Genomic DNA, 26,084 nt, shown 5'->3' with positions numbered 1-26,084 from the left:
TCTGAAGCAGCACACTGAGAGCTAACGCCTGCATGGGGTTCCCTAGAGCACCCTAGGACAGGACGCAGTGATCGAGGCCCTGCCCTGCCCTGCCCGCGTGCAGGGTGTCCTCAGGGCAGAGGTCCTGCACCTCTAAGCCCAGGGGCCGGGCGAGCCCGGACACCAGGCCCTGTGGACTCCACACAGCAGAGGGAGGCTACCAGCTTCCCGAGGGACGGAGAAGGTCACGCGTCTGGCTGACACGCAGTGACTTCCAGCTTCTCCCAGAGGGCAGGGCGGGAGCTCCCCTCACTGTGCTAGAGGCCCTCTGTCCGCCTCGACCTGCCCCCACTGGTCACATGGGGCGGTTCACAGCTCGTTAATACTGAAGCCCTACTTCCTCAACTGCCCTAGCAACGCTCCTACCTTCCTAGCAGCCACCTGGTCGGACCGAGTAGGTTCCAGAAGAAAGTTCTAGAACAACAGGAGTGGGGAGGGCAGGGAGAACAGGCAGACGGTGACCTCCGGGGAAGGCATCAGTAGCGCACTGAGACGCGGAGGCGGATCGGGCAGAAGCCTCACACCCTGACCGGCACGTCCGAGGCGTGTGCCGCGGCCCCACACCTGTGCCCCTCGGGGGACGCGCACTCACCGTTTTCCCGGTGCTGGAAGGAAGGGGAGAACTCTTTGGCAGTGATCCTGGCGACGCGCGCCTCCTCCTGGGCCTTCTGCGCTGCGGTGAGGGCGGCCTCAGCCTTGGCCCGGGAGTGCGACGTCCTGGCAGGGAGAGGCAGGGAGGGCGGTAAGGGCTCCAGAAGCAAGACGGGGAGGGCCGTGGCCTCCGATCTCACGTATTCGTTCACTCAGCAAACACTGCGGGGGGGGGGGCCCCCCCCGGGGGGGGGGGGGGGGGGGGGGGGCCGGGCTCCTTTTTTTTGTCCCCCCACAAACCGCGCCCCCCCCCCCCCCCCCCGTGTGGCCGGGCCTGAGTGCCTGCCGGCGCCTTCGGGCACAGAGCACATCCCGGCGAGGGCAGGGCCTGGCCTGAAGCAGCGGTCAGCCTGCATGAGCCCCGGGACCTGCTGCGGGAAGCTCCCCTCCTTCCCTGCGTCGTGTCCACATCCTAGATAGGGGCCCGAGCGCACAGCCGACTCGGCTCTGGGCCTCCGGAGAGCAGCAGCAGCTTGGCAAAGGCTGGGCTGCCCGGGAAGGAATCGGGGGAGAGTTGTGCCCAGCCACACGTGTGGGCTGAGCGACTCGCTGGCCGGGCTCGGGGGCAGGGCCAGGCGGCCGTCAGGAGCAGGTCTGAGGGCAGAAAGAACAAAGCACACCTTCCCCTTCCCCAGGCCTGGCTCCGGGCCCAGGGAGGGCGCCGGCTGGCCATTCCGGAGATCGCGGCGGAGCCAGACCTGCCTCCCAAGACAGCACCAACCTGGCGGCCGCCAGAGAAGCCCCCACACGGTGCTGTCCCACCACCCGGCGCTGCGTGCACCTGGCCTCCCTCTTCCCGTCACCGGCACCTTCTGGGCTCTGAGGAGGGAGCCCCGGGGCCACCCTGACCCTCGGCAGTCGCCGCAGCCCATCGTCCCAGCCATCCTCTGGCATCTTCGGGAAGCACAATCACTAGCTCTCTATGTGTGGAAGAGACCGGCTCAGAGAGTTTGAGAAACGTCTCTACGTCTGTATGAATCATGGTTTCCAGCTGCTGAGAGAGAGCTGGTTTCCCACAGACTCCACCCAGAGGGCAGGCTCAGCTCCCATCAGCTCTAAACTGGGGGGTGACCGTCATGTGGAGCACAGGCACGGCCCTTCTGTGGAGGAGCTGTATTGCCCAGGGAGTCCAACGGACTCAGGCAGCACTGATTTCAGCCCCTACGCACAGGCCTGATGTGGGGACTCCAGCAAAGGGGGTTTGCACTCAGGTGCGTGAACCTTCCATGCGTGCGCACCCGTGCTGACAGCCCACACCAGACGATGCCCCAGCCCAGCGTGGTTGCAGGTGCGGTGACGGGCCCCCAGCTGAGCCTGAGGACAGCACCTTGTAGCTGTGAGCAGGACCTTCCCACCCAGCGGTCCCAGTGGCTCCGACTCAGGCCTCCACAGGGTCTCGGCCGCCGATCCCAAAGGAGACCCTCTTCCCTCGTAAAACAGGGCAGGATAACACCAGGGGTCCACGCGTCTCACCTGCCTCGTGTCCTGGCTCCGGGGCACTGCTTCCCAACCCCAGAGAAACCAACACACCGTGGCCTGTCCCCAGGACAGGCAGCCTGTTATCAGTAACAGATGAGTTGACAAACGATCACTGCTACCTGGGGACCTGTTCCCCACATGCCAGGGGCTTCCAGAAGCCCCAGAGAAGTGGTTTCTGCCACACACTGCCCAGCAACCCTGACATGGGGCCTTCACATGGTCCCCCGTGTCCCCTGAAACAGAGACAGGTGCCTCAGCACAGACGGAGAGAGGAGGCCCGGCCCCGGGAGAGAGAGAGGCGCTCTTGCCGATGGAGTGTTCTCGACGCCCCCCTCCCCGGAAGCAGAGCAGCCCCTGAGCTTGGCTCTGGGGAAATGATACAGCTTTTCCACAGAATGTTCCACGGGCTGATCTGGGATAACGACCATTTCGTTAAGCTGTAACTCCAACCACACGGTTCACCCGTGTAAGACCTACGATGCAGTGGTTTTCAGCGTCTTTACGGTCATTTTTAGGACACCTTCAGCACCCCGAGACCCCGTGTCCTTCATCATCAGTCACCTCCTCCCCACAGCCCGAGGTACCCACCACACCACTTCCCCCTCACCGGGTGGACCTGCTCTGGGTGCTCCCCAGCCAACTGACTGTTGTGTAACTTATTTTAACTGAAGTGAAGTTCACACGACGAAACACAAGTGCACAGCTGGGGCCCTGTGTTCACTGAGCTGTGTATCCACCATTTCCGCCTGGCTCCAGGACGCGTCCGTCACAGAGGGGTCCGAGCCTGTCACACGGAGCACAACAGGCACGGCCCTTCTGTCACTCCCGCCCCCACCTTGCCCCAGCGTGGGCAGTTCTGAGCCACCTGCTGCTGTGGACAAAGCACCCGCCATGGTCTCGGCCTGACGGCTTGTGGCTGCTGCATGCGACACCGGGTGTGACCCTTATCCTGGGACCTGGGGTCATCGTCTGGCAAAGGAGCGTGAATTGTGGGACCCGAGCAGGCGACGACCACCCTCGCCTCTCAGACACCCTCGCGCAACAAGTCTGGGAAGGTCTGGCCCTCGGGTGCATGGCGGGCTGCCATCGGTGACAGAATGCTGAAAAGGGAGTATGTAATGGGGCCTGTAAACCGAGCCCCAGTCATGTGAGGGGGCACAGGGGCTCCCAGACCCACCGGGAGGCACAGTGAAGTTTGGAAAGACTGAGGACAACGGCCGGGCCTATTCGTGGCTGCAGTCCCACAGACCGTGATACCGCTCACCGGGCCTGGCCCACGGTACCTTCTAGTAAAAGGCCGACAGATAGGTTTGGGCACAAGGAGCCTGAACAAAGGAGAGCAGCTGAGCTGACAGTAACACACAGTACGTACCTGAGGGCTTGAGCTCCCTGGAGGCCAAGGCAAGCAGGGAACCGCAAGGATGCCATCTGGGGCACACGTCAGACGAAAACCGGTGGCTCAGCAAGGGCCAGGCTTGGGACCTGCAAGAAGTTTCCCAGCCTCACAGGTTGAGGTTGCTGGGGCCCCACAAAGAGTTTGGCCAAACAACCAGAAGGGGCTGGAAGGACCCAAAGACCAGCAGCGAGAGTCTGGAACGGGGTTCCGTGCTATTCCACAGTAGCTCTTCCTCTTCCTCCAAGTTGAACTTGGACCTTAAGGCAGGCACACACCCCCTGCCCAGACTCCTCGCCGAGAACGTGGGAACGTCCTCTCCGACCTGCTACTCTCCGTTCCTAACGGTTACTGTTGCCGACCAGACAAACGTGGGTGGTCGTGGAGCCCACACAGCTCTGGACCAACAGACGGGACCAGCCACCCAGCAGAAACGGGTTACCGAGTGTGGCCACTAGAGCAAAGGCCACGGGAGGTAATGGGCAGCTACAAATGGTTGTTGAGGAGAGATTAGAGCCTTCGGAGCTACAGCCAAGCACAGCCTGATGGATTGGACGAGGCGGCTCACAGGCTGAGGTCGCAGGAAAGCAAGAGTGAGGTTTTGTGTTGCTTAAAGCAGCGAGTTTGGGGGCCCCTCATTCCGAGGAGCAGCGTGCACGTGTGATCATACAGGCATCCTGATCGAAGGACTCCCCTTAAATACCCCCAAGAGTCGGGCTAACGGGGCATTGTTTGTAAGCGTTTCTGCACACACGTGCCCCGGCGACGCGCATGGAAACGTGGGTGCCACCACCTCGGGCCCTGTGTCCCCAGTGGACATGCGGCCTGGCCACGGCAGCCTCTCCCAGGCCGGGGGCGGGGGGGGCTTGACTGAAAAGCCAACAAGACTGCTGCTCCCTTCCATTCCTGTCCCAAACCTTGGGAAGTCAAGTCACCCCCCTCCCCACCTCCCGGTGAGACCAGTGTGCCTCCAGGCAGGGCCGGTGGACACAGCATCTGCGGGCAGCGTCCACGCCTCACTCCTGTGGCCTGAGCCCCAGTGGACGGTGAGAGCCTGTCACTACTTTCAGACTGCCCCGTGGACGCCCGACCTCCAGGCCAGCATGGTGGGGTGCGGCCCCGTGACCCTGTGGACAGGGCCTCGCCCCCACCTCTGACCCTCCCGTGGCGGGCACACTCCCGGAGAGGAGGACACGTTGCGTCCCCGGCCCAGCACACGGCAGCCCTGGAGGGGCCACTGTTTGGTTTCCACCTCTCCGCTTAGTACAAATACCACAAACGTTAATTCACCAACACCGTACGTGTATTTACATATATACGTTCACACATATAGAAGAAGAATCAGCCGTGCCAGCCCTAAAATAAAATCGAATCGAGAAGACTGAGTGCGTTTAATAGAGAAGACCGCCCAGCGCATCATGAGGCTCGATCTTCCCTGTGACCCTCAGGGCTGGGCTGGCCAGTCTGTCTCAGGGGGAGTAGTGAGTGACGCCCCAGGCCCCCGCCCCCACCCCCACAAGCAGGGCAGGGACCTGGAGAGCAGGCAGGAAGGAAGCGGGGTCCCCTCCCAATGCGCGACACCACCTCGCGTTGACCGCACGGGAAGGGCGTGGGGCAGACCGCGCAGACGGGACGTGGGATAGGCAGTGCAGGAGGGACATTGGGGGGGGGGGTGGATGCGGGGTAGGCAGCCTCGGGGACTGCTTAAGACAAGGCGGCAGAGGATGGTGCCCGTCCCAACCGCCCAACCAGTTCCACCGCTAGCGCCTGGACTGGACTGGCTTCCTGCCCCCACCGCCGTCCGTCCACAACCTGCGAATGTGACTGTATTGGGAAATTGGTCCTTTGTGAGGCGTGACACAGCCAGAGAGCCTGACTGCCCCAGAGTGTCGGCCTCGGAGGGTCTGGGCCCGGGCCCGGAAATCTACGTTGCTGGTCCCAGCTCAGGACCACCGCGCCCGAGGCTAGAGCCCTCCAGCTGCCCCCGACCACAGTCCGCACCCCTGTCTGCCTTCCGCATCCAGCCCTCCCGGACGGCCCCCCGTCTTCTGGTCCCCTGCACCCGATCCAGACCCCACAGACAGCGGCCCCCTCCCACACCCTGGAACGGGGGCCTCCCGCCCCAGTGCCACCCCAGACCCGGAGAGGTGGGCCTGTGTCACCTTGTGATCGGCTCCCCTGCCCTCAGGTCTCCAGCCTCGCCAGACCCTCCCACCCAAATCAGAATTTGCCCATCTTCACAGCACCCCGTTCCTGGTTACCCGAGGGCAGGTCTACTTGAAACGTAGGCCTCAGCGCTCAGGTCCCTGTGGGACATTGCTGCTGGGCACCCAGCTGTCACCAGTGCTGGTAACTGAGGGTCTCTGGTGGGACCAAGGGGCACCCAGGGAGGGTCCTTGCTGAGCGTGCACAGGTGGGCCAAGGGGCCCCGTGCGGGAGGGACTCCCCCTTCACCAGCCCTTGATTCGTTCCCACCTGGCAGACACCCTGGCCTGAGGTCAGGGATCTTCCACAGAGGACTTGTTTTCACATCTGTGGCAGAGGAGGAAACTGAGGCACAGAGGTCCGGGCTTTCACATGCTTCACTGGTCTGGCCTGATAACACAAGTTCTCTTCCAGCTCAGAAAGGTGCCAGGAGTCTCTGATAAGTGACTCAGGCCACCACCTCCCCAGGACATCTGCTTTGGGAAGGGCTTTGTAGGGGATGAACAGCATCCCCCGCCCTCAAATTCACATCCGTCTGGGACCTGGGACCTTGACTTTATCTGGAAGTGGGGTCTTTGAGATGTACTTAGTTCAGTACTTAGTTGTGGGAGGGCCTAAATCCCATGACTGGTGTCCTTACAAGTCGAGGGGACACAGACACAGTGGAGGCAGCCACGGGGGCAGAGATGGAGGGGTGGGGCCACCAGACGCTGGAAGAGGCGGGAAGGACCCTCCCCTGGAGCCTTCTGAGGGAATGTGGCCCTGTGGCACCGGGATTTGGACTCCAGCTGGCAGAGGGCACATTCCTGTCGTTTAGAGGCTCCAGCTTATGATCCTTTGTCAGGGCAGCCCCAGGACACTGCTTCGGACCAGGGGCGCCACTATAGGGCTGTAACTTAAAGTGGTGCAAGACGCGGTCCTGGGCCACGTGAAGGAGCGTCTTTCACAAGGGGAGACACGCTTGGGGCACATTTAGGAAGGCAGGCTGCCGGGCCACCCAGTCCCTCCTCTCCAGTGACCCCCCGAAAGCCTCAGGGCAATCATGGGGAGCCTGGCCTCAGTGCAGAGGACACCTCTGCGACACTAGGGCACCTGCCCAGCGCCACACCTTCCCCTCCCACTGGGGGTGTCCACGTGCGTGATACCCCCACAGCCTGTGGACAGAGGACACTGGCCTTGCCCTCGAGCTAACACAGCCTTCCTTCCCAGCAATCTGCGAGGCGGACCCCCGACCCCCCAGAGGCGACCCGGACAGGTCACGTGGAGATGGCATCCGGACACTGTAACCGTCACCTGTCCCCGATTTCTTGTACCACACAGTTCACCCTCTTACGATCTGGGGCCTGTAGCGCATTCAGAGGGCTATGCGGCCACCACCACTAGTTCTGGAACATCTGCACTCCCCCAAGAACCCCCGTCCCCGTCAGCAGTCACCCCCTCCCGTGATCAGGGTCCTGCACCACACGGGCACCCAGCTCAGGTTCAGGGTCCGGGCCACGCACGCTCCACAGCTCACGTGTGTGCGGGTCACTGTTCAGCCCGTGGCCCGGCGGCAGGAGACGCCTTCGCTCTACCCGGGTCGTGGAGCAGAACCTGTGTGCAGCCCGCCCCGCGTGGGGCCCTGGCAGAGCCGCGAGCAGGCGCTGGCAGGTCAAAGCCAGGATGCAGGCGTGGACACTTATAGAACCCTTACTTCCCGGGGGGCACGCTGGTGCCCTGCCGGGAGCTGCCTTCCGGCCCAGACCACTGGGTCTTCCGCCCAGCGGTGAGGAGGCTCCTCCCGCAGCCGAGGACACACCTCCCTCCCAGAAGGCCCCACTCCGCGCAGCCCCCGCCCCACCCCACGTTCCCATCGGGGGAGGGGCAGGAGCCGGTGCTCAGGGCACCCCGCGTGTGACTGTGCCCCACCACCGCCCGGGGGCTGGGCTGGCTTGAGCGTTTTCAAGTGAGCGCAGTCACGGCACCACCCGGGAGCTGGTTAGAAACGCGGGTTCTCGGGCCCCACCAACCTGCAGAATCACAGGAACCCAGCTCGGGAAAGGCCAAGCTGCCCCGGAGACCAGGACGCCATCCACGGTCAGTCAGGGGCGCCGGGAAGATGGGGCCTCCCCAGAGACCAGCACAGGGAGTCCTGGGTGTGGGTTACAGGCCTGGGCTCAGGGCCGGACCCCCTGCCTCTGTCCCCAAGCCCCGGCAGACCCCAGCTTCCCCGCGGGGGACCCCGGAGACCCCAGCACTAAAGCAGCAGGGAGCCCTGGACGGCAGGGAGCCCGGGACGGCAGCCCCACCCAGCTGCGGGGAGGGAGCTATAGCTTCGAGTCAGCCCTGCTCCCTCTCCCAACCCCTTCCCTGCTGCCCTCAGAATGCCCCACCCCTGCCCCCTGGACCTCTAGGCGCAGAGCTGACCCCCGCTACCAGGGGCCAGGCCCACCCAAGGGGCTGGCAGGGAGGGGGTGCCTGGGTGGCTCATCCATTGAGCGTCTGCCTCTCGACCTGGGCTCAGGTCACGATCTCAAGGTTCGTGAGATGGAACGAGCCCCCCCATCGCGCTCCGGGTGACAGTGTGGAGCCTGCTCTGCACTCTCTGCCCCTCCCCTCCTGGTGCTCTCTCTCAAAATAAACAAACATGCAAGACATAGGAACAAGCTGCTTCGGTCAGAGGGGCCCCGGGCGGTCCTGGGTCCTCGCGTGGGGTCCCTCCCATCTACAGTGGAACGTCCCTTCCTGGCATAACCCCGAGGCTGATTACAGGAACCACATGGGCAACCTCGAAAGCAAATTAGGATTCAGGCCGGGGCTGCTCCCCCCACCCAGGGCAGGCATCTTCCAGCAGTCCCGGACTGCACTCTGCCCAGCGGCTTCTGGCCACAGTCCGGGAACCCTGTGTTCGGCCACCCCGACCAGCCATCAGGGTCGTCGGACAAGCTGAGAGCTAGGCGCCTTCCCTGGGCACGCGGGTATGCATTTCCTCCCCGGCAGAAGCTCACGGGGAACCCTGGCCACCTGTCTGACGGTCCCAAACGCACCGCAGACGCCCGTCTAAAGGAACCACTCGCCCTGCCTGTGCTGCCCGCAGCGGGGTCCCGGGACCTGGAGCATCGGCATCACTTGGAGACAAACCCTCAGGCCCCCCAGCCCCGTGGAGTCAGCAAGGCTGACCCAGTGCTCCCTGCTGTACCTCAGTCCCCATTAGGCTGCCAGCTGGGGGCACACGAGGAGCCGGTGTTCCCTCAAACCTAGAAGGCAGGGGCAGGGGAGCTTCCCTGAGATGGAGAATACAAACCGCCCGTGAGAATACAGTTAAGGTGCTGCCGATAAGCCCTGTTAGTTCTGGGGACCCACCTCTGGGGCCAGGGGGTGCAGGGGGCACAGCAGGGTGGTGTATGGAAGGCAGGCGCCCAGTGTGGGGGGCCGCGCCTGCAGGAACACGCGGGGTAGAGGGAGGTCATCACGCTAATTCGATTTATAGCAGCCCGAGTCCCCTCGTCCAACAGAGAAACCTTCCCCCAGAGGTCCCTCCTTCCCGGGGGGAGGAGCCACCTTGTCGGGGGCAAGGGCAGGCGCTCTGCCTGGGGCTGCCAAACACAGCCCTGGGGCTCTTCTGGGAGCTGGGAGCCTGAGCCAGGGCCCCCAGCCCTGCACCCCACGGGAAACATGCCATCCTGGGCACTGGCGGTCCACCATTTGTCACACGTGCTGTGTCACTGCATCATGTGGGCCACCAGCCCTGAAGCCCAGCAGACAGGCTGGGAGTTCTCAGGTGTGCCAGCAGGGTGGGGGATCGGCGGGATTTTTAAGAGCTACTCAAGTCAAACACGAACTCGGAGCCAGATGGTATAATCTGAAAGCAAAGCGCCCCTCGCTGCACTTATTTTAAGGGGGTTTTCTACCGGAGCCAGGATCTGGGGCAGGGGGAGGTCTCCGTAGAGCCTGAACCCCACCGGGGTCTCTGCAAAGCAGATGTCACCTGGTCAGATACTGGAGCAGCCTGCAAAGCCAGAGAACATTCTAGATCAAGCCACAACAGCGGGCTTCTCTTCTGCCACATCTCTCCCTACCCCCATTTTTTTTTCCTATTAAAAAGATCCTCGAAGAGAAAAATGCAAACTAATGAAGGAAATAGTGCCCGGTGCACCAGCCGGGTCGAGCAAGGCTGACTCACAAAGGCAGCCAGACACCAACGGGGGTCAAGGAGTGTTGTCGGAGACGGACGTCCAGCCGCCAGCGCTCAGGCTGCAGGCGGTCTGGGGACGGGGCTGAGGAGACCTGGGGTCAGGAGTGGCCTTTGCCGGACACTGAGACCCTGCCCCGCGCGGAGGTGGGTGGGCTGGGGGCCGTGTCAATGTCCTGGGGCTGCAGTAACAGGGCACCGTGGCCCGGGGGGGGGGGTGCTTCAACAGCAGTGTTCTCTCCCAGCTCTGGGGGCCCGAAGTCAGAACCGCGGTGCCGCAGGGCTGCTGGGGGACTCCGGTGTTGCTGTAATCCTCGGTACTTGTAGACCTGGGTCCTTGTACACAGACATGCCACTCCCATCTGGGCATCCATTCTCCCTGGCCTTCCAGTCTCTCCCTAAGGACACCTGTCACTGCGTTCAGGGCCCACATCATCTAGGATGACCTCATCTGGCGATCCTTACCTTAATTACAGCCACAGTCACATTCCTTTATTCCAAATAAGGGTACAGTCTGAGGCCCGCCGTCCCACCTGCTACGGGGCGTGAGCGCTCTGCCCTTCGTGAACCTCCAACCCAGGCCAGGTTCACCCCAGGAAGTGGTCCTGACCCCGCCGTATGCCCCCAGCGCCCCGGCGCTCTAGGATGACCGGGTCTGGCTTCTTGACCTCAGTTTCCCTCATCCGTAAGAAGGGACAAAATAAGGATCCTCGAAGGATCTCTCCAGAGGGTCAGGAAAACGGTGCACAGCTGGTGGTTCTTGTTAGCGGGTATTTTGTGGGTTTTGTAGCACTAACAAGATACAGCTTGTACACCACAACACCCCGCTGCCCGGAGGGGACAGCCCAGCGGTTTTCGATGCCACCAGCCCCATTAGCCAGTTTCACGATTCTGCCCTTAGAATCAAGCTCACGCCCCGGCTCCCCAAGCTGTTTTCATTGCGGTGTTGAAAGTACGTGTCTTGGGCAGGAGCTGAGGACAAGAGGGGAGGGCTGGGCTGGGCCGGCAGGTGGGGACACGACGTGCGCAGGAGGGCAGGACCCGGTGACGCCCGCTCCCCACTCCCCCGCAGCACCCAGGCCGCCTCTCAACTTGCATTAGGGAGCTCCTGTTGGAGTAAAAGAAACTCTTTGCTATGAAAACAGAACTCTAGAAAGCCACCCTCCCGGAACGGCTAAGACAGAAGGGGTACAGACACACCCCAGGCACACAAATGCCCCCACAGGCCACCAGCCTCCCCCCGACCAGGACGAGCGGGTCTGGTGACCTCAACGACCACAGGCTGGCACCAGGGACTCAAAGCACAGGGCGGGCCCTGCCCTGAGGAGGTAGCACTTTTGATGGCGACGACTGGCCTGGACAGAACCTCAGAGCGGCAGGCGGCAGCAGCATTCTGAGGTGGACACGGGCATCCCTGAGCTGCAGGTGAGGGGGGGGGGGTGGCGGCCAGGGGAAGAGTTCCAGGATGCAGAAACAGCACGTGCAAAGGCCCAGGGGCAGGGGAGGCTTCGCAGGTCAGAAACAAGGAGGCGAAGTCTGGAGGGAGCGGGCGGTGTGGAAGCAGGCCTGAGGATCGCAGGTTTCAAGCGTCCCCATCTACTCACGTCCCACAGGTAGCCACTCTGACTTCCGGTACGTTCTTCGGCGGCTCGCTGTCCTTGTACTTAAAAGCACCCGTGCCTTATTTTCGAAATATAAACGAGGCCATACTCTGTTTTCTCCCGTTAGTTGTTTTTGCCGCTAATATGTCACGGACACCTGCTTACAAGGTTACAAAAGTATTTCTCATGGTTTTTAGTGCCTGCGTAACAGCGTGCCAAATGGCCAAGCAGCAACCTTCACACGGTCACACGCGTCAGAAACTCTGAACGCAGACGTCTGCACGCCACTCGGTTCTGCCTCTTGCCTTTTCATTGTTGGTTTTTTTGTTTTGTTTTGTTTTTTTTAACCCAACACTGTATCCTGGAGACTGTTCCACACCAGCAAACACAGAGCTCTCTTGTTCTCTTTGGCGGCTGTTGTGCCGAAATAAATCGAGCCCGCCCCTGCCGATCGATGCGGTTTGATGGCATCTCTGCATGTTGGGTATTTCACACGCAAATCCACCTTCCAGGACATGCTTCCAGACTGCCTGCTTCCACACATCTGCGCTAATTTTAGGCAGATTGTCGATTTTTAAGAAATCTTTCCCAAGCGGACAGGTGAAACATCGCATTGTTTTAATTTGCGTTCTGGTTATTTGGAGTGAGGCGGGGTGCTTCCTCGTTAATTTGGGGGAGTTTACAAAGAAACTGGCAGGCTGCCACCGCCACCCCATTTCACAGGTGAGAAAACCGAGGCTCCCGCAGGCAAGTCCGGCCTGGGGGCACAGCGGGCGCACTGACCGGCCGCGGGTGGAAGCCCAGAGAACAGGCCCATCGGGCCCAGCCTTCTTGCGGGGGGTGGGGGTGGGGGTGGGGGTGGGGGCTCATCCCAGTTGCCATGGCAACCCCCAGGCTCCTCTCCTCAGGCACCCGCTTTCTCAAGGAGCTGATTTTCCAACATCATCTTGTCCTTCTCTCCGCCACCCCTCCCTGCCGCGGTCTATGTTTAGACGGAGCGCCCCCTCTTCTCCCTCCCCCCACACCCAAACCCCCACGCGCCAGGAATAGCAGGCAAACCGCCACCCTGCGAGTAGCCTACACACCCATTGAGCAAGTGGAAAGAGGGCTAATTTGGGTGCCGCACCTCCACCCGCGGGCGGGCGCACCGGCCGGGGACGGGGCAGTGGTATGTGGGGGAGGGGAAGGAGCCAGGCAGAGGCCCCGGCACATCCTGACCCCAGGGAGAGCCAAGTGGTGGGTGTGATCTTCCTCGGGCACAAAAGGCCGGGCCGGGCCGGGCCGGGGAGGGCCCCCCGCCCCGCCACACCACGGGACACACACATTTACCTAAAGGCCAGCTGGGGAAGCTCACGTCCGTGTCCTCTGTGGTTTGCCGACTCGACGTCTTGCCTGAAACCTCCTCTTTGGAAGAACCCCGTCGCGTTCAGTTAGGAAAGGAACCCGTCCGGACCGGGCCTAGGACCGCTGGCCTCGGCGGGTCGGAGAGGAGAGGAAGGGCGCACGCTCCAGAAAGCTCGGCAGGGCAGCACCGGGCGGGGGCCCAGCACGGTTCCCTCCGGGACCACGTCAACGGGGCAGCAAAGCGGAGGATGCATCAGCCGTCACCAGCAGGAGACCCAGCGCAGGTGAAAGGTGGGCCTGGCGGTCAGTCTGCCCCTCCCGCCAGCGGGCAGGCCACCGGGCGGGCAACTCTCCGTGCGCTGATCTGCCACCGTCCGATGGGGCCGAACAAGAAGCTCCTGCCACGTGGCCCACCAGATGTGCCATGAGCCCCTCGGCTCGGGGTGGCCCTGAGCAGCCACGCCCTCCAGGCCCCCACTGGGGCAGCGGGTAATGGTGGAACGGGAGCTCCCTCACCAGCACAACCTGGTCACCGTCGTGGATGACGACGAGGATGCCAGGGGCCGGAGAGGCCAGGGGCTGGCAGCTGAGCGCCTGTCCCACGGTAGTCGAGACCACACTTACGTGCCGGGACGGCTGGGGTTGGGAACTGCGAGACGGCCACGCTGAGCCCCGGATCCCCCAGTGCGGGGCCCTCCTGGGTGTGGGGCGGGGTGACCGCGCCGTCCGCCGTCCCGCGAAACCTGTCCCGGATACCGCCTCGCCGCTCTCTGGTGACCGTTAGGCTGCCTGACTCAGGAAGAGCCCCAGTTACATCCCACTGGCTCCTCGATCTCTGACCAAATGGCTCTCCTGGCAAGGTCCTCCTGGCCTGGTCCCCTCCCACTCTCCACCCCGCTGAGAAGCTCCCAGAGCCACGGGGACTTCGAGCTCAGTTTGTATTCCTGGTCAGCGCGTGAGCTCCACGAGACCGCGGACCGTCGTCCCCTGCACCCAGAGCGGCGGCTGGCACGGGGCAGGCCGCGACACGGGCATTTGTTGAACTGACAGATCAGGACGCTTCTGCAGTTTGCCAGGAACGCCTCCTACCCGCAGGCCGTCGGAACAGCGCGCCCGGCCAGCGGCAGGCAGCGCGGGTGCACGGGGCCACCGGAAGGAAGGTCAGGAGGAAGGAAAGGAGGAGACGAAAGCATGAGCCGAGGCCAGGCGCCTCCTGGCGGGGGCGGGCAGACGCTCGCCTGTGCTCCCCCCACTTGGGTCCTGGTGCCTGCACAGCAGTGTTCACAGGCAGAATCAACGAGCGTCGTTTGCGGAACGAATGAAGTCAGGCCAGGCCCTAGGGGACCCTTGGCAGCACGGATGCCAGTCGGGGCCGTGCCCTGTGCTCTCACCTCTGCCCCCCGGAGCTTCCCCATTAGCCTGCTTCTCCCAGGATCTCAGTCACGGGACAAAGAGAGGCAAAGGTGCCATCTTTCCCGAACTTTCCCCCCGGGCCACCGCCCCTGCTGCCGGCTATCCCGCAACAGCCTCCCGCCCGTGCCCGTCCAGACCCCTCCTTAGGGCCTGCCCTCCTGTCTGCGGGAGGGAGGGAGGGAGGGAGGGAGGGAGGGAGGGAGGGAGGCCAGTCCCCGTCAGGGCCTTCCGGCAGCCAGGGGCCGCAGGGCTGGGCCCGGCTCGCTACCGACCCGCCGCGTCTGCAGCCCCGGAAGGGCAGTCGTGTTCTGGAGGCAGGCACGTGAGCTGGCCCCGCAGCAGCGCCCAGGCAGGCGGCTGGGCTCCCCGTGCAGCCGGACACTCCAGCCTCTCTGGGCCCAGAGCCCCGAAACCGCGGGGATCCAGGGAGTGTGCACACAGCCCTGCGGACAGGCCCTGGCGGTGTGGGCCCCTGCTGTTCTGGCTACGGCCCGGCCTCCTCTCTTCCCCGAGCCCACCCAGAGCCTTCGCCCCGGGCCACAGGCTGCAGCGGGACCACCCCGCTTTACCGAAAAGGACACCGAGGCACCGGACGTCCCACGACCCGCCCGAGGGGGAGACTGAGGCAGCGCGGGTCCGACCCGGGGGCCCGCTCTTCCCCACGATGGGAGAGCACGTGTCAGGGCGCCAGCGTCAGCCCCAAGGGACCCAAGTCCCCCTTCCTTCAGCCCCTCCTGAGTCAGGCGAGGAGGACATGGACCTCACCCGTCCACCCCTCCCGGCTGGTGGGCGTCCCGGGTCCCAAACGGGTCACCCACCCACCCGACCTGGCAAGAGACGCCGGGAGCGGCCCGGGTTCCCCGGAGTCCTCCCCCCAAGAAGCTGGGAGAGGTTTCAGCGCTGGTGTGCAGGCCTCCGAAGGCAGGAGGTAACCTCACGGGACCCGGACGGGATTAACGACGTGTTTGTCAAGTGCCCGCAGCTCCCCAGAGACCAGGTCTAGGCAAGTGCAGGCAGCCGGCGGGAGGAGCGCGGGCTCGGTGGCTGGGGTCCCGGCCTCAAGGTGGAGGAGGGAGGGGGGTGGCCTCTGGAGCCCAGCCGCGGTCGGCAGCGGTGAGCGCGTGACGGCCGGGCCACGAAAGGACCCCTCGGAGGCCGACCATCCGGCCAAGCGGCCAGGGGCCTTGCTTCGTGGCAGAGGGAGAAGGCGGGGCCTGACGAGTGAGCATCACTCGGACCCCAGTCAACAACAGTGCCCCAGACACGCGGCAGGCGGTGCCCCCCCCACCCCAGCTTTACAGAGGAGGAAGCAGTCTGCCGTGAGGGGTGTCGGGCCACACGTGGGGGGCACCCCGTGCCCCACAATCCCTGGCCCCAGCCCTCTCTTCCAGCAGGATCTGCAGCGAGGGGCGGAAGGCCCAGCTTCCGAGAGCAGCGTTCAGGTGCCAGAAGCAGCAGGTCGGGGGTGGGGACACCGGGAGGACTTCCCGGAGGAAGCGCAGCAGGAGGAGAGGGCAGGGAGCAAAGGTCAGAGGTAGCCAGGGTGCTCTGGTGTCAGGTGCACAGTCCAAGACAGGGCACCTCGAGACCAGAGGGACGGAGCCTGGAAACCACACTTACGGACCAGGCCAGCCGGCCGCTACGGCCCAGGGGGCAAATGGGGCCCAAGGCCTGGATCCAGGGAGCAGTCTGGGCTCTGTATTTTAAGGGGCTGCAGAAAAGAGGCGGCTGTGTGACAGAGGCCCAAGAGCCAGCAAAGCCCGAGAGGCGTGCTGTCCGTTCTCGACGGGAAGCGTGTGCACCTGCTCGAGGGGACTCTGGGGAGCGGGGCCTAACCTCTTCATCTTGGAGGCTCCGAGACCCCTCAGCCGTCGCCGTCGAGAACCAAAACCAGGTCTCCTGATGCCAGGCCCTGCCCGCGAGCCCGTCCTGTGCCCCCCGTCTGCCCCAGGCCTCCAAAGATCGGAGGAGGGACCCGCACACCCCCGACTTCAGCCTGGGGGGCCACTCTGCCTTCTTTCTGGGGTTGGGGGGACAGGCAGACAGCAAACGGAGGGATCTGAGACCAGATGTGACCTTCTCATCCTGCCACTGCCCAGCAGCTGACCTGGGGCCCCGCAGTGGGATGAGTGGTGACTCCAAAAAGGTTATGTCCCTGTCCCAGCGCCCAGAACCTGGGAACGTGACTATTTGGGAAGGGGGTCGTTGCAGACATGATTACATTAGGGGTGCTGGGTAGAAGACCATCCTGGACTACGGGGCGGGCTCCAGGTGCCATCAGGAGTGTCCCCAGAAGAGAGACAAAGGGGAAGGAGGCACAGAGGAGGGTGTGGCAGCCAGAGTTGGCGTGAGCCCACGGTGCCTGGCTGCACTGGACGTGACGGAGGTGACAGGGACACACAGCCCGTCAGGGGGCACACACGGGCTGCAGCCAGACCACCCGGGCCCAATCCCAGCCGAGCCTCTGAGGGCCACGGTCCTCCTCGCCTCAGTTTCCCCACCCATAGAATGGGAACACAGAGCCGCTTGCCTCCCAGGGTCACTGGGACAGTCGGGTGAGGATCACCACAGGGCACACTCACTTTAAAAATGATTGTTTATGGGGCACCTGGGGGGCTCAGTCAGTTGGGCGCCCGACTTCAGCTCAGGTCATGATCTCGCACTTTGTGGGTTCGAGCCCCGCGTTGGGCTCTGTGCTGACAGCTCGGAGCCGGGAGCCTGCTTCAGATTCTGTAACTCTCTCTCTCTCTTTCCCTCCCCTGCTTGCACTCTGTCTTCCAAGAAACAATAAACGTTAAAAAAAAATTTTTTTTAAATAAGTAAAAATGGTTTGTGTGCAAGTCCCACACACCTGGGCGTCCTGGTTTGTTTTCGCCAGCTGTGCACCAACACCGCGGGATGGCAGGCAGCCGCCCGGGGTCAGGAGTCGACAACACGACCCGACTTCAATGAGAAGGACAGAGTCACAAGGACCAGTGTCCCCCCATGTGCAACGGACCACAACTCGCATCTCGCTGGCCTGACAGGAGCAAGGGCGTGTGGCCAGCCCTGGGCTTGAGGACTGCAGTCCCTTCTGTCCTGCTCATTCAGGGACAGCCATCCACCCACTAGGTGGCCCTTGGGACATAGGCCCGTCCAGCGGCGGGGGCCGGGGCGTCTCTGACCACGGCTGCGGGGGCCAGTCTCCGCCCGTCCCTTCACAAGAATGTGCTGGTTTGCTCTTCACTGTGCCTTCAGGGGGGTGGGGGGGGCACCAAGCCAGACACCTGGGCCCAGAAGTGGGAGGGGACCCAGCCTGGCCTTGGCTGTGCACCCATGTGTCTACCTCAGATGAGGAGGTCAGTGATGGGATGAGAGGGTCATACACGTGAGCAGCTGCGACAGGACAAGCATTACACGTGGCCAGGACGACCATCAGCGGACCGTCAGGTGCCTCACGGCCAGGACGGGGCGGGCCGGGGGGGGGGCACAAGGCCCCACGAGCAGGTGCTGAGGGTGGTCGCGGGCCTACACGGGGCGGGCACGGGGCCTGCCAGCACACACGTGCCAGGGCCGTCCCTCCTGTCGTCACCACCACGCCTGGGAGCACAAGGACTTGTTTTCAGGAAGTTTAAATACCGGTAAAGATGTTTAATTACTATACATTTTAAGTGAGAGAGCAGATCTGGAGAAGAGAAGTCATGAGACACGGGACCCCAGGAGATGCCAGGAGGTGTGGGGTCTCTGCCCAGATTGCCCAAAGCCCGCTCGGGACACCCTCCTCCCCAGGCACCGGGGACCCCGGCAGTGACCTGGGCCCCTGCGCCTTCACCTGCCCCCACTCCCTGCTGCGCCCCAGCCACCCTCAGGCTGGGGAGAGAGGTGGGGTCCAGGGCCAGGGAGAGATTATCTTCAGGCTTTAAATTCTTCAGCGTTTCCTGAAAACAAGGGGGTCCCCTGGCGTAAACACAGTGCCGTCAGTGCTAGGACACAGCACACGTGTCCCTAAAGATCACCGTGCCGTGCGAGCTCCCACGGCAAAACCCGTGGGGCTTATGGGGGAAACAGAGTTGGGGCACAAAACTCAAACACCGTGAGGGACACGTACAGACGGGAGCCTGATAAAACTAGTCGTTTCTAGTACGTTCCGTGGTCACACGCATAAGGATCACGATGAACGCGGCCCTGGGCGGGCGGCCGTGGCGGGTGCTGGGGGGAGGGAGGCTCTCCAGCTCGGGGTGCACCCTGTCCGTTCACCCCGTGCTCCTGGCGGATGAAATCGTGCGTAAAACACACAATTGACATGCAAACTGCCCCCTAATCTCTAACAAAGTTGTGGCACAAAAGCCACCTTGAAACTGTCCCATCACCTGATCGGCAGACAGGATCACACCTCACCTAATTGTCCCCTTTGTTCCCAGCGGCACAGCGTGACAGCAAGGCTGCTGAGCGCCGGGCCGGGAGGCTGGCAGTGCCCGAGGTGGGGCCCAGAGGCTGCAGAGGCCTGCCCTCACCCCTGCCGGCGGCCGAGCCATCGTGGGTCCCGGGGCTGCCGTGAGGGCGGTCCCAGAGGGTCCCTCGGGTGACAGGTGATAAGGGTCTGAGCAGCTTTTTTATTTAGGGACAAGCGGGGGAGGACCATCCAGCCGCCCCTGACCCCAAACCCTCAGCGAGTCTCGGCGGACTCGGAGCCCTGACCCGGGGCTGGCCGTGGAGGGGTCGAGGCTCACTTTCCACTGCTCTCCATTCATGCACCTCACAGGACCCTGACCCAAAACACCCCAAACAGAAGCCGGGAGTCCAGTGTCTGACTCCACCAAAAACAGCCATAACCCAAGCCTGCTCCCTGATGGTCCCAAGAAGTCAGACACGACCCTGGCAAAACCAGGCGGTGGGGAATAAAATCCTCCTTTCTGTTTCATGGGGACCCGGTCTGCCATTGACAGAAATGACGGGCCCGCCAGGTCACAGGGTCCTCAAAGGTCCACGGGGCACCTCCCGGGCCACGTGCTGCCCGAGGCGCCCCTGCCTCAATGGCTGTGCTGCCCCAGTGCTGCGGGGAAGCTTGGGGGGGGGGGCAGACAGGCCCGTGGGCCCCCTGAGGGATGGTTCTCGATACACGAAACCAGCTCCGGTTATCTGGAAACGCGACTTACAAATCATACCAGAGAGGCAGGCCCACAGTGTGCTCGCGCACGTAACCCCAGCCCGGTCACGGCCTGACTGGGGGTGCGACTCCGTGGTGCCGGGTAAACGCCTCTTCGCGCGGCCTGACTCCCCTGGCGGCACGAACGCGGAGGCTTCCGCTGCTGAAGCTGCGGGGCCAGAGCACCCGGCCGGGAAAACACGTTTCACTGAGGCCAGTGACCTCCTCCCAGCCGAGGTGGTCGTGACCCCTGGTGGGCTGGGCCTTCGAGGGGCGAGGGGCGAGGGGCACTCTCTCTTCGGCCTTCAGGCCCCCAGACACCCGGCCCTCACCACAGCTGCCCCCAAACAGGGGCATCCCCCAGCCTGATTCCCAGAAAGCCAGTCCACACTCGGGGCTGAGGCCTCACTCCCTCCGGCGAGAATCCTGTCACCCACGGGTCCAGACGGCAGGCCCAGAAAACGGTGTGGACAGCAGAGTAACGGCCCCAAGACTTCCACGCCCTAAGCCCCGGAACCCGTGAACATCCCCTCAGCCCAAGGATCTCCACAGAGGGGATTTAGTCTGGGATCTTGAGGTGGGGAGAACGTTCTGGACTCTCCAGGGGGACCCCGTGACTCCACAAGATTCTCATCGGAGGCAGGAGGTCAGAGCAGGAGTCGGGACAGAGGTTGGAGGGCACGCTGGCGACCAGCTGTGCTGCGGTGATGGCCGAGGGGCCACGAGCCCAGGGCAGGGAGCGGCTGCTCCCTGGAGCCTCCGGAAGGAACCGGCCCTGCTCATGCCTGAGCCAAGCTTCAGACCTCCAGGACGGCAAGAGTGTGCTTTTAGGACACTGAGCTCACAGGGGGCACCTGGGCGGCTCAGTCGGTTGGGCATCCAACTTCGGCTTACGTCACGATCTCGCGGTTTGTGAGTTTGAGCCCCGCATCGGGCTCTATGCCGACGGCTCGGAGCCTGGAACCCGCTTCCGATTCTGTGTCTCCCTCTCTCTCTGCCCCTCCCCCCCAGCTTGTTCTGTCCAAAGTAAACATTAAAAAAAAAAGACCAGGACCGTGTGGTTCAGGGAGGTGACGGGAGGCGTGAGAGCTTCGTGTCTGGGAAGAGGTGCCTGGGCCGGAGACCAGCCGGGAGCGTGCGACTTCCTCTCCGAGGGGAGGGCTGTCGTGAGGACCAGAGTGTGGACGGGTCCCGACCCGCCTGGCCACCAGGCACCACGGGACAGCGGCGGGGGCCGCAGTGCCCGGTTCTGCCCGAGGACAAGCTGACATCACAGACCCTCGGGGGTCCTGGGCACGAGGGGGAGGCAGGCCTGATCAGCCTGGCCACCTCTGGCACAGAGTCTGGGAGGGAGTCTCGGGCGCCCCTAGCTCTGCCTCTGCTCCGGCCGCGCGGTCCACCCTCCCCGCAGACGCCCAGCCGCCCACCTGCGGGGACACTGCAGCACGTACTCGGGGAAAGGCCCACCGCCCTGTACAGGCTCCGGGAGCCCTGCCTCAGGGGGGGGCGGGGGGATGTGACGCTAACCAGACAGCCACCGTCTCCAGCCTCTACCACAGCCTGGGGATGGGTCCGTCATGAGCTCCTCTACAGACTGGGAAACTGAGGCTCAGATAGGCCATGGCACCTTCCCAGAGCAGTGAGTGGAGCCCCAGGGCCTGAGCTCCCTCCTACCTCCTGGGGGCCCGGAAGCCTTCTCCCCCTAAGTAGAGAGGGCGGCCTAGAAGGGGGACGGACAGGGGGCCCGCTCACCCTGCACCCCCACGGCGGGAACACAGCACTGTCTGAGACCTGACCTACCCTTACGGGTGTCCACAGACCTCCAGGGGTCCGGATGGAGCGGTGCTGGGACGTCAGGGAAGGTAGGGAAAACCGGGCCTCAGAGGGGATGCCCAGCCAGAGCGCCCAGCGGGCAGGGTAGTGGGAGGACTGCCAGAGCCGTGGGGCCTGTCCTCTTGCGGGCGGGAAGCACGGAGTCCGCCTCTCGGGAACCTGACGGTGGCCGGGGAGGAGGGGAGCGCGTGGGGCAGGACGGGGACCCCGGCAGGGCCCGGGGAAGGCGGGCCGGGCAGGCGAGGAGGCCGGGCCCACGGTGGGGCTCCTACCCGGACTGGAAGCCAAGATTTAACGGAGAGTCGCAAACCACCAGCGCTCACCCAGGAGGACGGCCACCGTCAGAGACGGAAAACTAGCGTTGGCGAGAACGAGGAGCCCGGCTCCCTTTAGGCAGGAACAGAATGTGGCGTGGCTGCCGTGTCCTCAAGGAAGGGGGCCCAGAACTACGGCGGGTCCCGGCCGTCCTGCTTCAGGCGCATCCCCGCGGGATCGGGGGGGCCTCAAGGAGAGCCGCATGGTGTGAACTTCACACCACGCATACGCTACGACACTGGACTTTGGACACCACCACCACAGGCGCCGAGGGCCAGAGAGGGGAGCTCGCTCTAGAGAGATCTGCCCTGAACCCCCACCCCGACAGCCAAACGGAGACACATACACTCCCCCCCACCCCCGCATACTGACCCCTGTCAATCGGGGCCCCTCCACCAAGCCCCGACCTGACCTCCAAATTTCCTCGACCCAGGGCCCTGGGCAGCCACACCGGTTGTGGACAGCGGCCAGCGCCCCCCGAGAAGCCACTCCAGACGCAGGGCGGGCCGCCTCAGGCCTTGGCCGTAGGCGCTGCAGTGTTGGCACAGGTCACGGTGACAGAGATCCTGTTGTCTCCCGGCCAAGCCGCCTGCCGACCAGGTAACAAACAGGTGCTCAGCCAGAAGGGCAGGAACCCGGGGCCACAGCAGGGAGCAGACACGAAGCTCCAGACTCGCCTGCCGATGGTGGTTTGGGGTTCAGGTCCAGACCCCCAAGCAGGCGGCGCGAGGTAGGATGAGATTTGGGAAGAAGGGCCCCCTCGGCCCTGTCACAATTCCCCAGGTGGAGACAGAGACAGGATCCCTGTCCAAACACCTTGGGCTCTTCCCAAAGGCAGAGAACACAGAATTCTTCCCCCCGGGTACTCTGTGCGTGGGGTTCAAATCCCAGCCCGGCCCATCAGGAGGGTCTGTGACCTCGGCAAGTCACGCTCTCTGTCCGGCCCTTGCTCATCACGTGCTAAGTATTGGCTGAGCACCTGCCCAGTGCCAGGGTCGCGCCAGGCCCCGAGAAAGAGCCTCACGCACAGGCAGCCTCAGCGGCCGAGGGAGGAGTGACGTAGGGCGGGTGGGCAAGACCAAGCAGGCCACACTGCCTTGCGGGGACGGGGCCAGCACAGCCCCCAGGCGCTCAGGGAAGGCGGTGCCTGCACTTCATCTCGCCTCCTAGGAGGCGAGGCCAGCGGAGTGTGGACCCAGGACCCTGGCCAGTGCTAGGCCATTAAATACTTTCCCCTGCCACCCAGAAGGTTCTGACACAGGCAAAAGAGGAAATGAAAAATCAAACGGAAGTTGAGGGTGCCCGGCCCACAGGGAGACGGAGCCTCAGCGGCAAAGTTCCTCTGCGAGGGCCCGAGCAGGAGCCAGTCTGGTGGCCTCCGTGTGACAAGACAGCTGCCGACTGAGGTCCCCCTCCCGCCACATGTGGGACAAGATCTTCCAGGAGAAGGCAGAGCAGGGCCACCACAAGTGACCGAGTCCCATCTAGCCCAGAGCACCACCCCTTGGAGCCCCGAGGCTCATGGCTGACACCGGCCCCGGCCGAGGTGACCGCCAGCAACCCATGAGACACGTCCTCCAGGTGCTTGCAACAAAGAGCTGCTTGTCCGCAGGGACGAGGCTTTCCAGACTCGGCGGGAACCTACTGCGAGTCTTTGCCAGGTGAGCAGCGGTCATGCGTGGTCACCCTGGGGCTGGGCGGAGCAGCGGTCAGAACCCACGGGAACAGCATCTGTGTGCAGAGGTGGGACCCAGAGCCTGGCTGGCCGGAGAATTGTTGGGTTTCATTCAGGTTCACACCAGCCTGCAGGATCCCGCCGTGAAAACCGTGAGGCTGACTAGGGCGATCCCCGAGGGCTTCCCGGTGGCAGGGACGTGCTGAGCATTCCACGAACATCCTCCTGTCCCGTTCTGCTGCCCCAGGAGTGGTGCCTGACATACAGAGGAGGAAACTGAGGCTCTGGCCCTGCGGCCCACCATGCTTGCTCCTCACATGCGGTCAACGGCATAAGAATTGCTTCCTTCCTTCCGACTTCAGCCAGGTCATGATCTCGCGGTCCGTGAGTTTGAGCCCCGCGTCGGGCTCTGGGCTGATGGCTCAGAGCCTGGAGCCTGTTTCCGATTCTGTGTCTCCCTCTCTCTCTGCCCCTCCCCCGTTCATGCTCTGTCTCTCTCTGTCCCAAAAATAAATAAACGTTGAAAAAAAAATTAAAAAAAAAAAAGAATTGCTTCCTTCCTGTCCCTGCTGCACGGAAAAGCAAAGTCCTGACTTCAGGGGGCTCACAGTCCCAACAAGTTAAAAACTCTCGCGCCTCAAGGCACATGCCAACACAGAGGGCTCACAGAAAGGGAGAGGCCGACTCCCTCCTCAGGGTCGGGGTTGAGTTCAGAGAGGTGCATCTGAACTGCGTCTCGAGGGTTGTAGAGGAGCTCACTGGGCTGAAGGAAGCGCATTCCAGGAAGGAACAGAATGTGCGGAGGGAAAGGCTGCCCAGAGGGTGGTGCGGCACCAGTGCAGGATGTCCGCCAGGGGGTGGTAGGATCCGAGGCCAAAATTCAAGGGGGCCTGCGTTTGGGTGAAGAATCTGGACCTTTTCCCGGAGAGCAGACTCCTCCTCTTACAACTGATGCGCCCATCTGCGGACTGCAGAGATGACCAGATGGGAGGCACTGACGACGTGCGGGTGAGCTCCCCCAGCAGAGGTGGCTGTCATCCCCCCTCCGCACCAGCACAGACCTTCCACGCAGCTGGGCCCATCCCCCACTCAGGTCCCAGACCCCCGAGACAGGCCGCCACCGTGGTTTCCAGCTAATCTCCTGGTCATTCTCGACCTCTGTGGGCATTTGGCGGCCAGGCTGACAACCTGAAAATGCCCGGTGGGGCTGGACCCCGACTGCCTGAGCTCTCTGGTTCCCGAAACCCTCCTCTTCCCAGAGTGCCAGCAGCAGGCGCTCGGCCCCTTGGAAAGGAGCGGGCCCCACAGACCTTGCCGTGGGGCCTGGCCCCGTAGGTCACCGTGTCAAACCTGGGAGCCAGGACACCGTAGCATCAGAACAGGCTGGAGGCCCACGGACCGACCTGAGATAGAGCGAAGAAAAGCAGTGCTGGCCGGGGGACTTGCTCCAGAGCCCCGGGCACAGCGTCCCACCCGCCAGCACAGCCCCCTTCTCTGCCTGCCCGGGTCACAGCACGCGGACCCTGACGCCGTGCGGGGCTGGCTGGGCCCGGCTCCATCCAGACGACGCAGGGCTCCAGAGGGACCGGCGGTCGCGGCCCGCCTGGAGATGAGCCGGTGCACGGAGGAGCCTCCTTCCTCCGGTGCCCTAGGGGACCGGCCAGTGGCCTCGAGAGCCCCCAGCAGCCTCCCCGAGGGCCGGGCTGGCACCAGGATGAACTTCAGCTTAACCAGGCGCTCCTGAAACGGGGCAGACGGCGGCCACAACCGACCCCCGACCTCACCGAGACACGACGGCCCTTCTGTGCCCGCTGTCCTCGGAGCACGTCCACCTGGGGAGCATTCTCACGGAAACAAGCAAACAGCATCGGTATCCGGTGAAGCCTCCTGGTCTGCCCATTCCAGCATATCCACGGGCAGAGGAACAGGTCAAGCCCACCCTGGATGCGCTCAGCAAAACCCCAACTTTGGAAAATTCTCCAGAACTTGGTTTGCCCAAATAAACACGCTCCCAGGAGGGAGCCTGTCGCGGACACGAGACCCGGGAAGCAGATCAACCGGTGACCACAGCTGGAGCGGTGTCTGTGCTTAAATCAGGATTAAAATAACCAATGAAAAAGCGAGGTGGTATGAGGGCTTGGCTGGATTTTTAAGGCTATTAAATATTGGTGCTATTTTTTCAGATGGGAGGATATTAAGCTTAGATTTCTAATTATTTTTATCTTTTTAAATGTTTATTGAGAGCGAGCGTGAGCAGGGGAGGGGCAGAGAGAGAATCCCAAGCAGGTTCCACGCTGTGAGCACAGAGCCCAACTTGGGGCTTGATCACATGACCCTGGGAATCATGACCTGAGCCAAAGTCAAGAGCTGGACACTTGGGTGCCTGGGTAGTTCAACTGGTTGGGATTCTCTGTGCCCCTCCCCTGCTCACACTCTCTCTCTCAAAATGAGTAACCAAAAAGAGTCGGATGCCTAACCGACTGAGCCACCCAGGCACTCCCGATTACTTTATCTTTACAGACAAGGTTTTAGGAGGCCTGGAATTTGCTCCAAAAGTAACCCTGGGGGAGGGGGGGGGTGGGTCAGGGTTCAAGCGGACAAGAGGAGTCAGGAGCTCCCAGTGGCTCAAGCCAGGTCAGCGGTCCACGGTGTCACAGACTCTTCCCTCCACTTTTGCACATAATTGAAATCTTCCACGATACGAAGGACGCACAAAAGACACGTCGCCCACGTTCACAACAGCGGCCAGAAGGTAGAAGCAAACGGAGTGCCCGCTGGCAGGTGGACAAAACGGGGTCCACGAGCACAACGGGGGGCCTCTCAGCCATGAAAGGGAAGTG

General features: G+C 63.1%; 1 protein-coding gene across 10 annotated transcripts in view; it reads right to left on the bottom strand.

Moving 5' to 3' along the window:
• JPH3 (junctophilin 3) overlaps window positions 1-26,084 on the bottom strand; it is a 162,759-nt gene that overhangs the window by 4,764 nt on the left and 131,911 nt on the right. For all 10 annotated transcript variants that reach the window (XM_040443289.1, XM_040443286.1, XM_040443284.1 and 7 more), the window contains one exon: window positions 632-756. In XM_040443289.1, coding sequence (XP_040299223.1) covers window positions 632-756 — 125 coding nt within the window. The remainder of the gene's footprint in view (window positions 1-631; window positions 757-26,084) is intronic.

Source organism: Herpailurus yagouaroundi, unplaced genomic scaffold (assembly GCF_014898765.1).
Source record: "Herpailurus yagouaroundi ecotype Mexico unplaced genomic scaffold, PumYag 190, whole genome shotgun sequence".
In the NCBI taxonomy this organism is placed as follows: Eukaryota; Metazoa; Chordata; class Mammalia; order Carnivora; family Felidae; genus Herpailurus; species Herpailurus yagouaroundi.
This window is presented reverse-complemented; position numbering and strand designations above follow the sequence as displayed.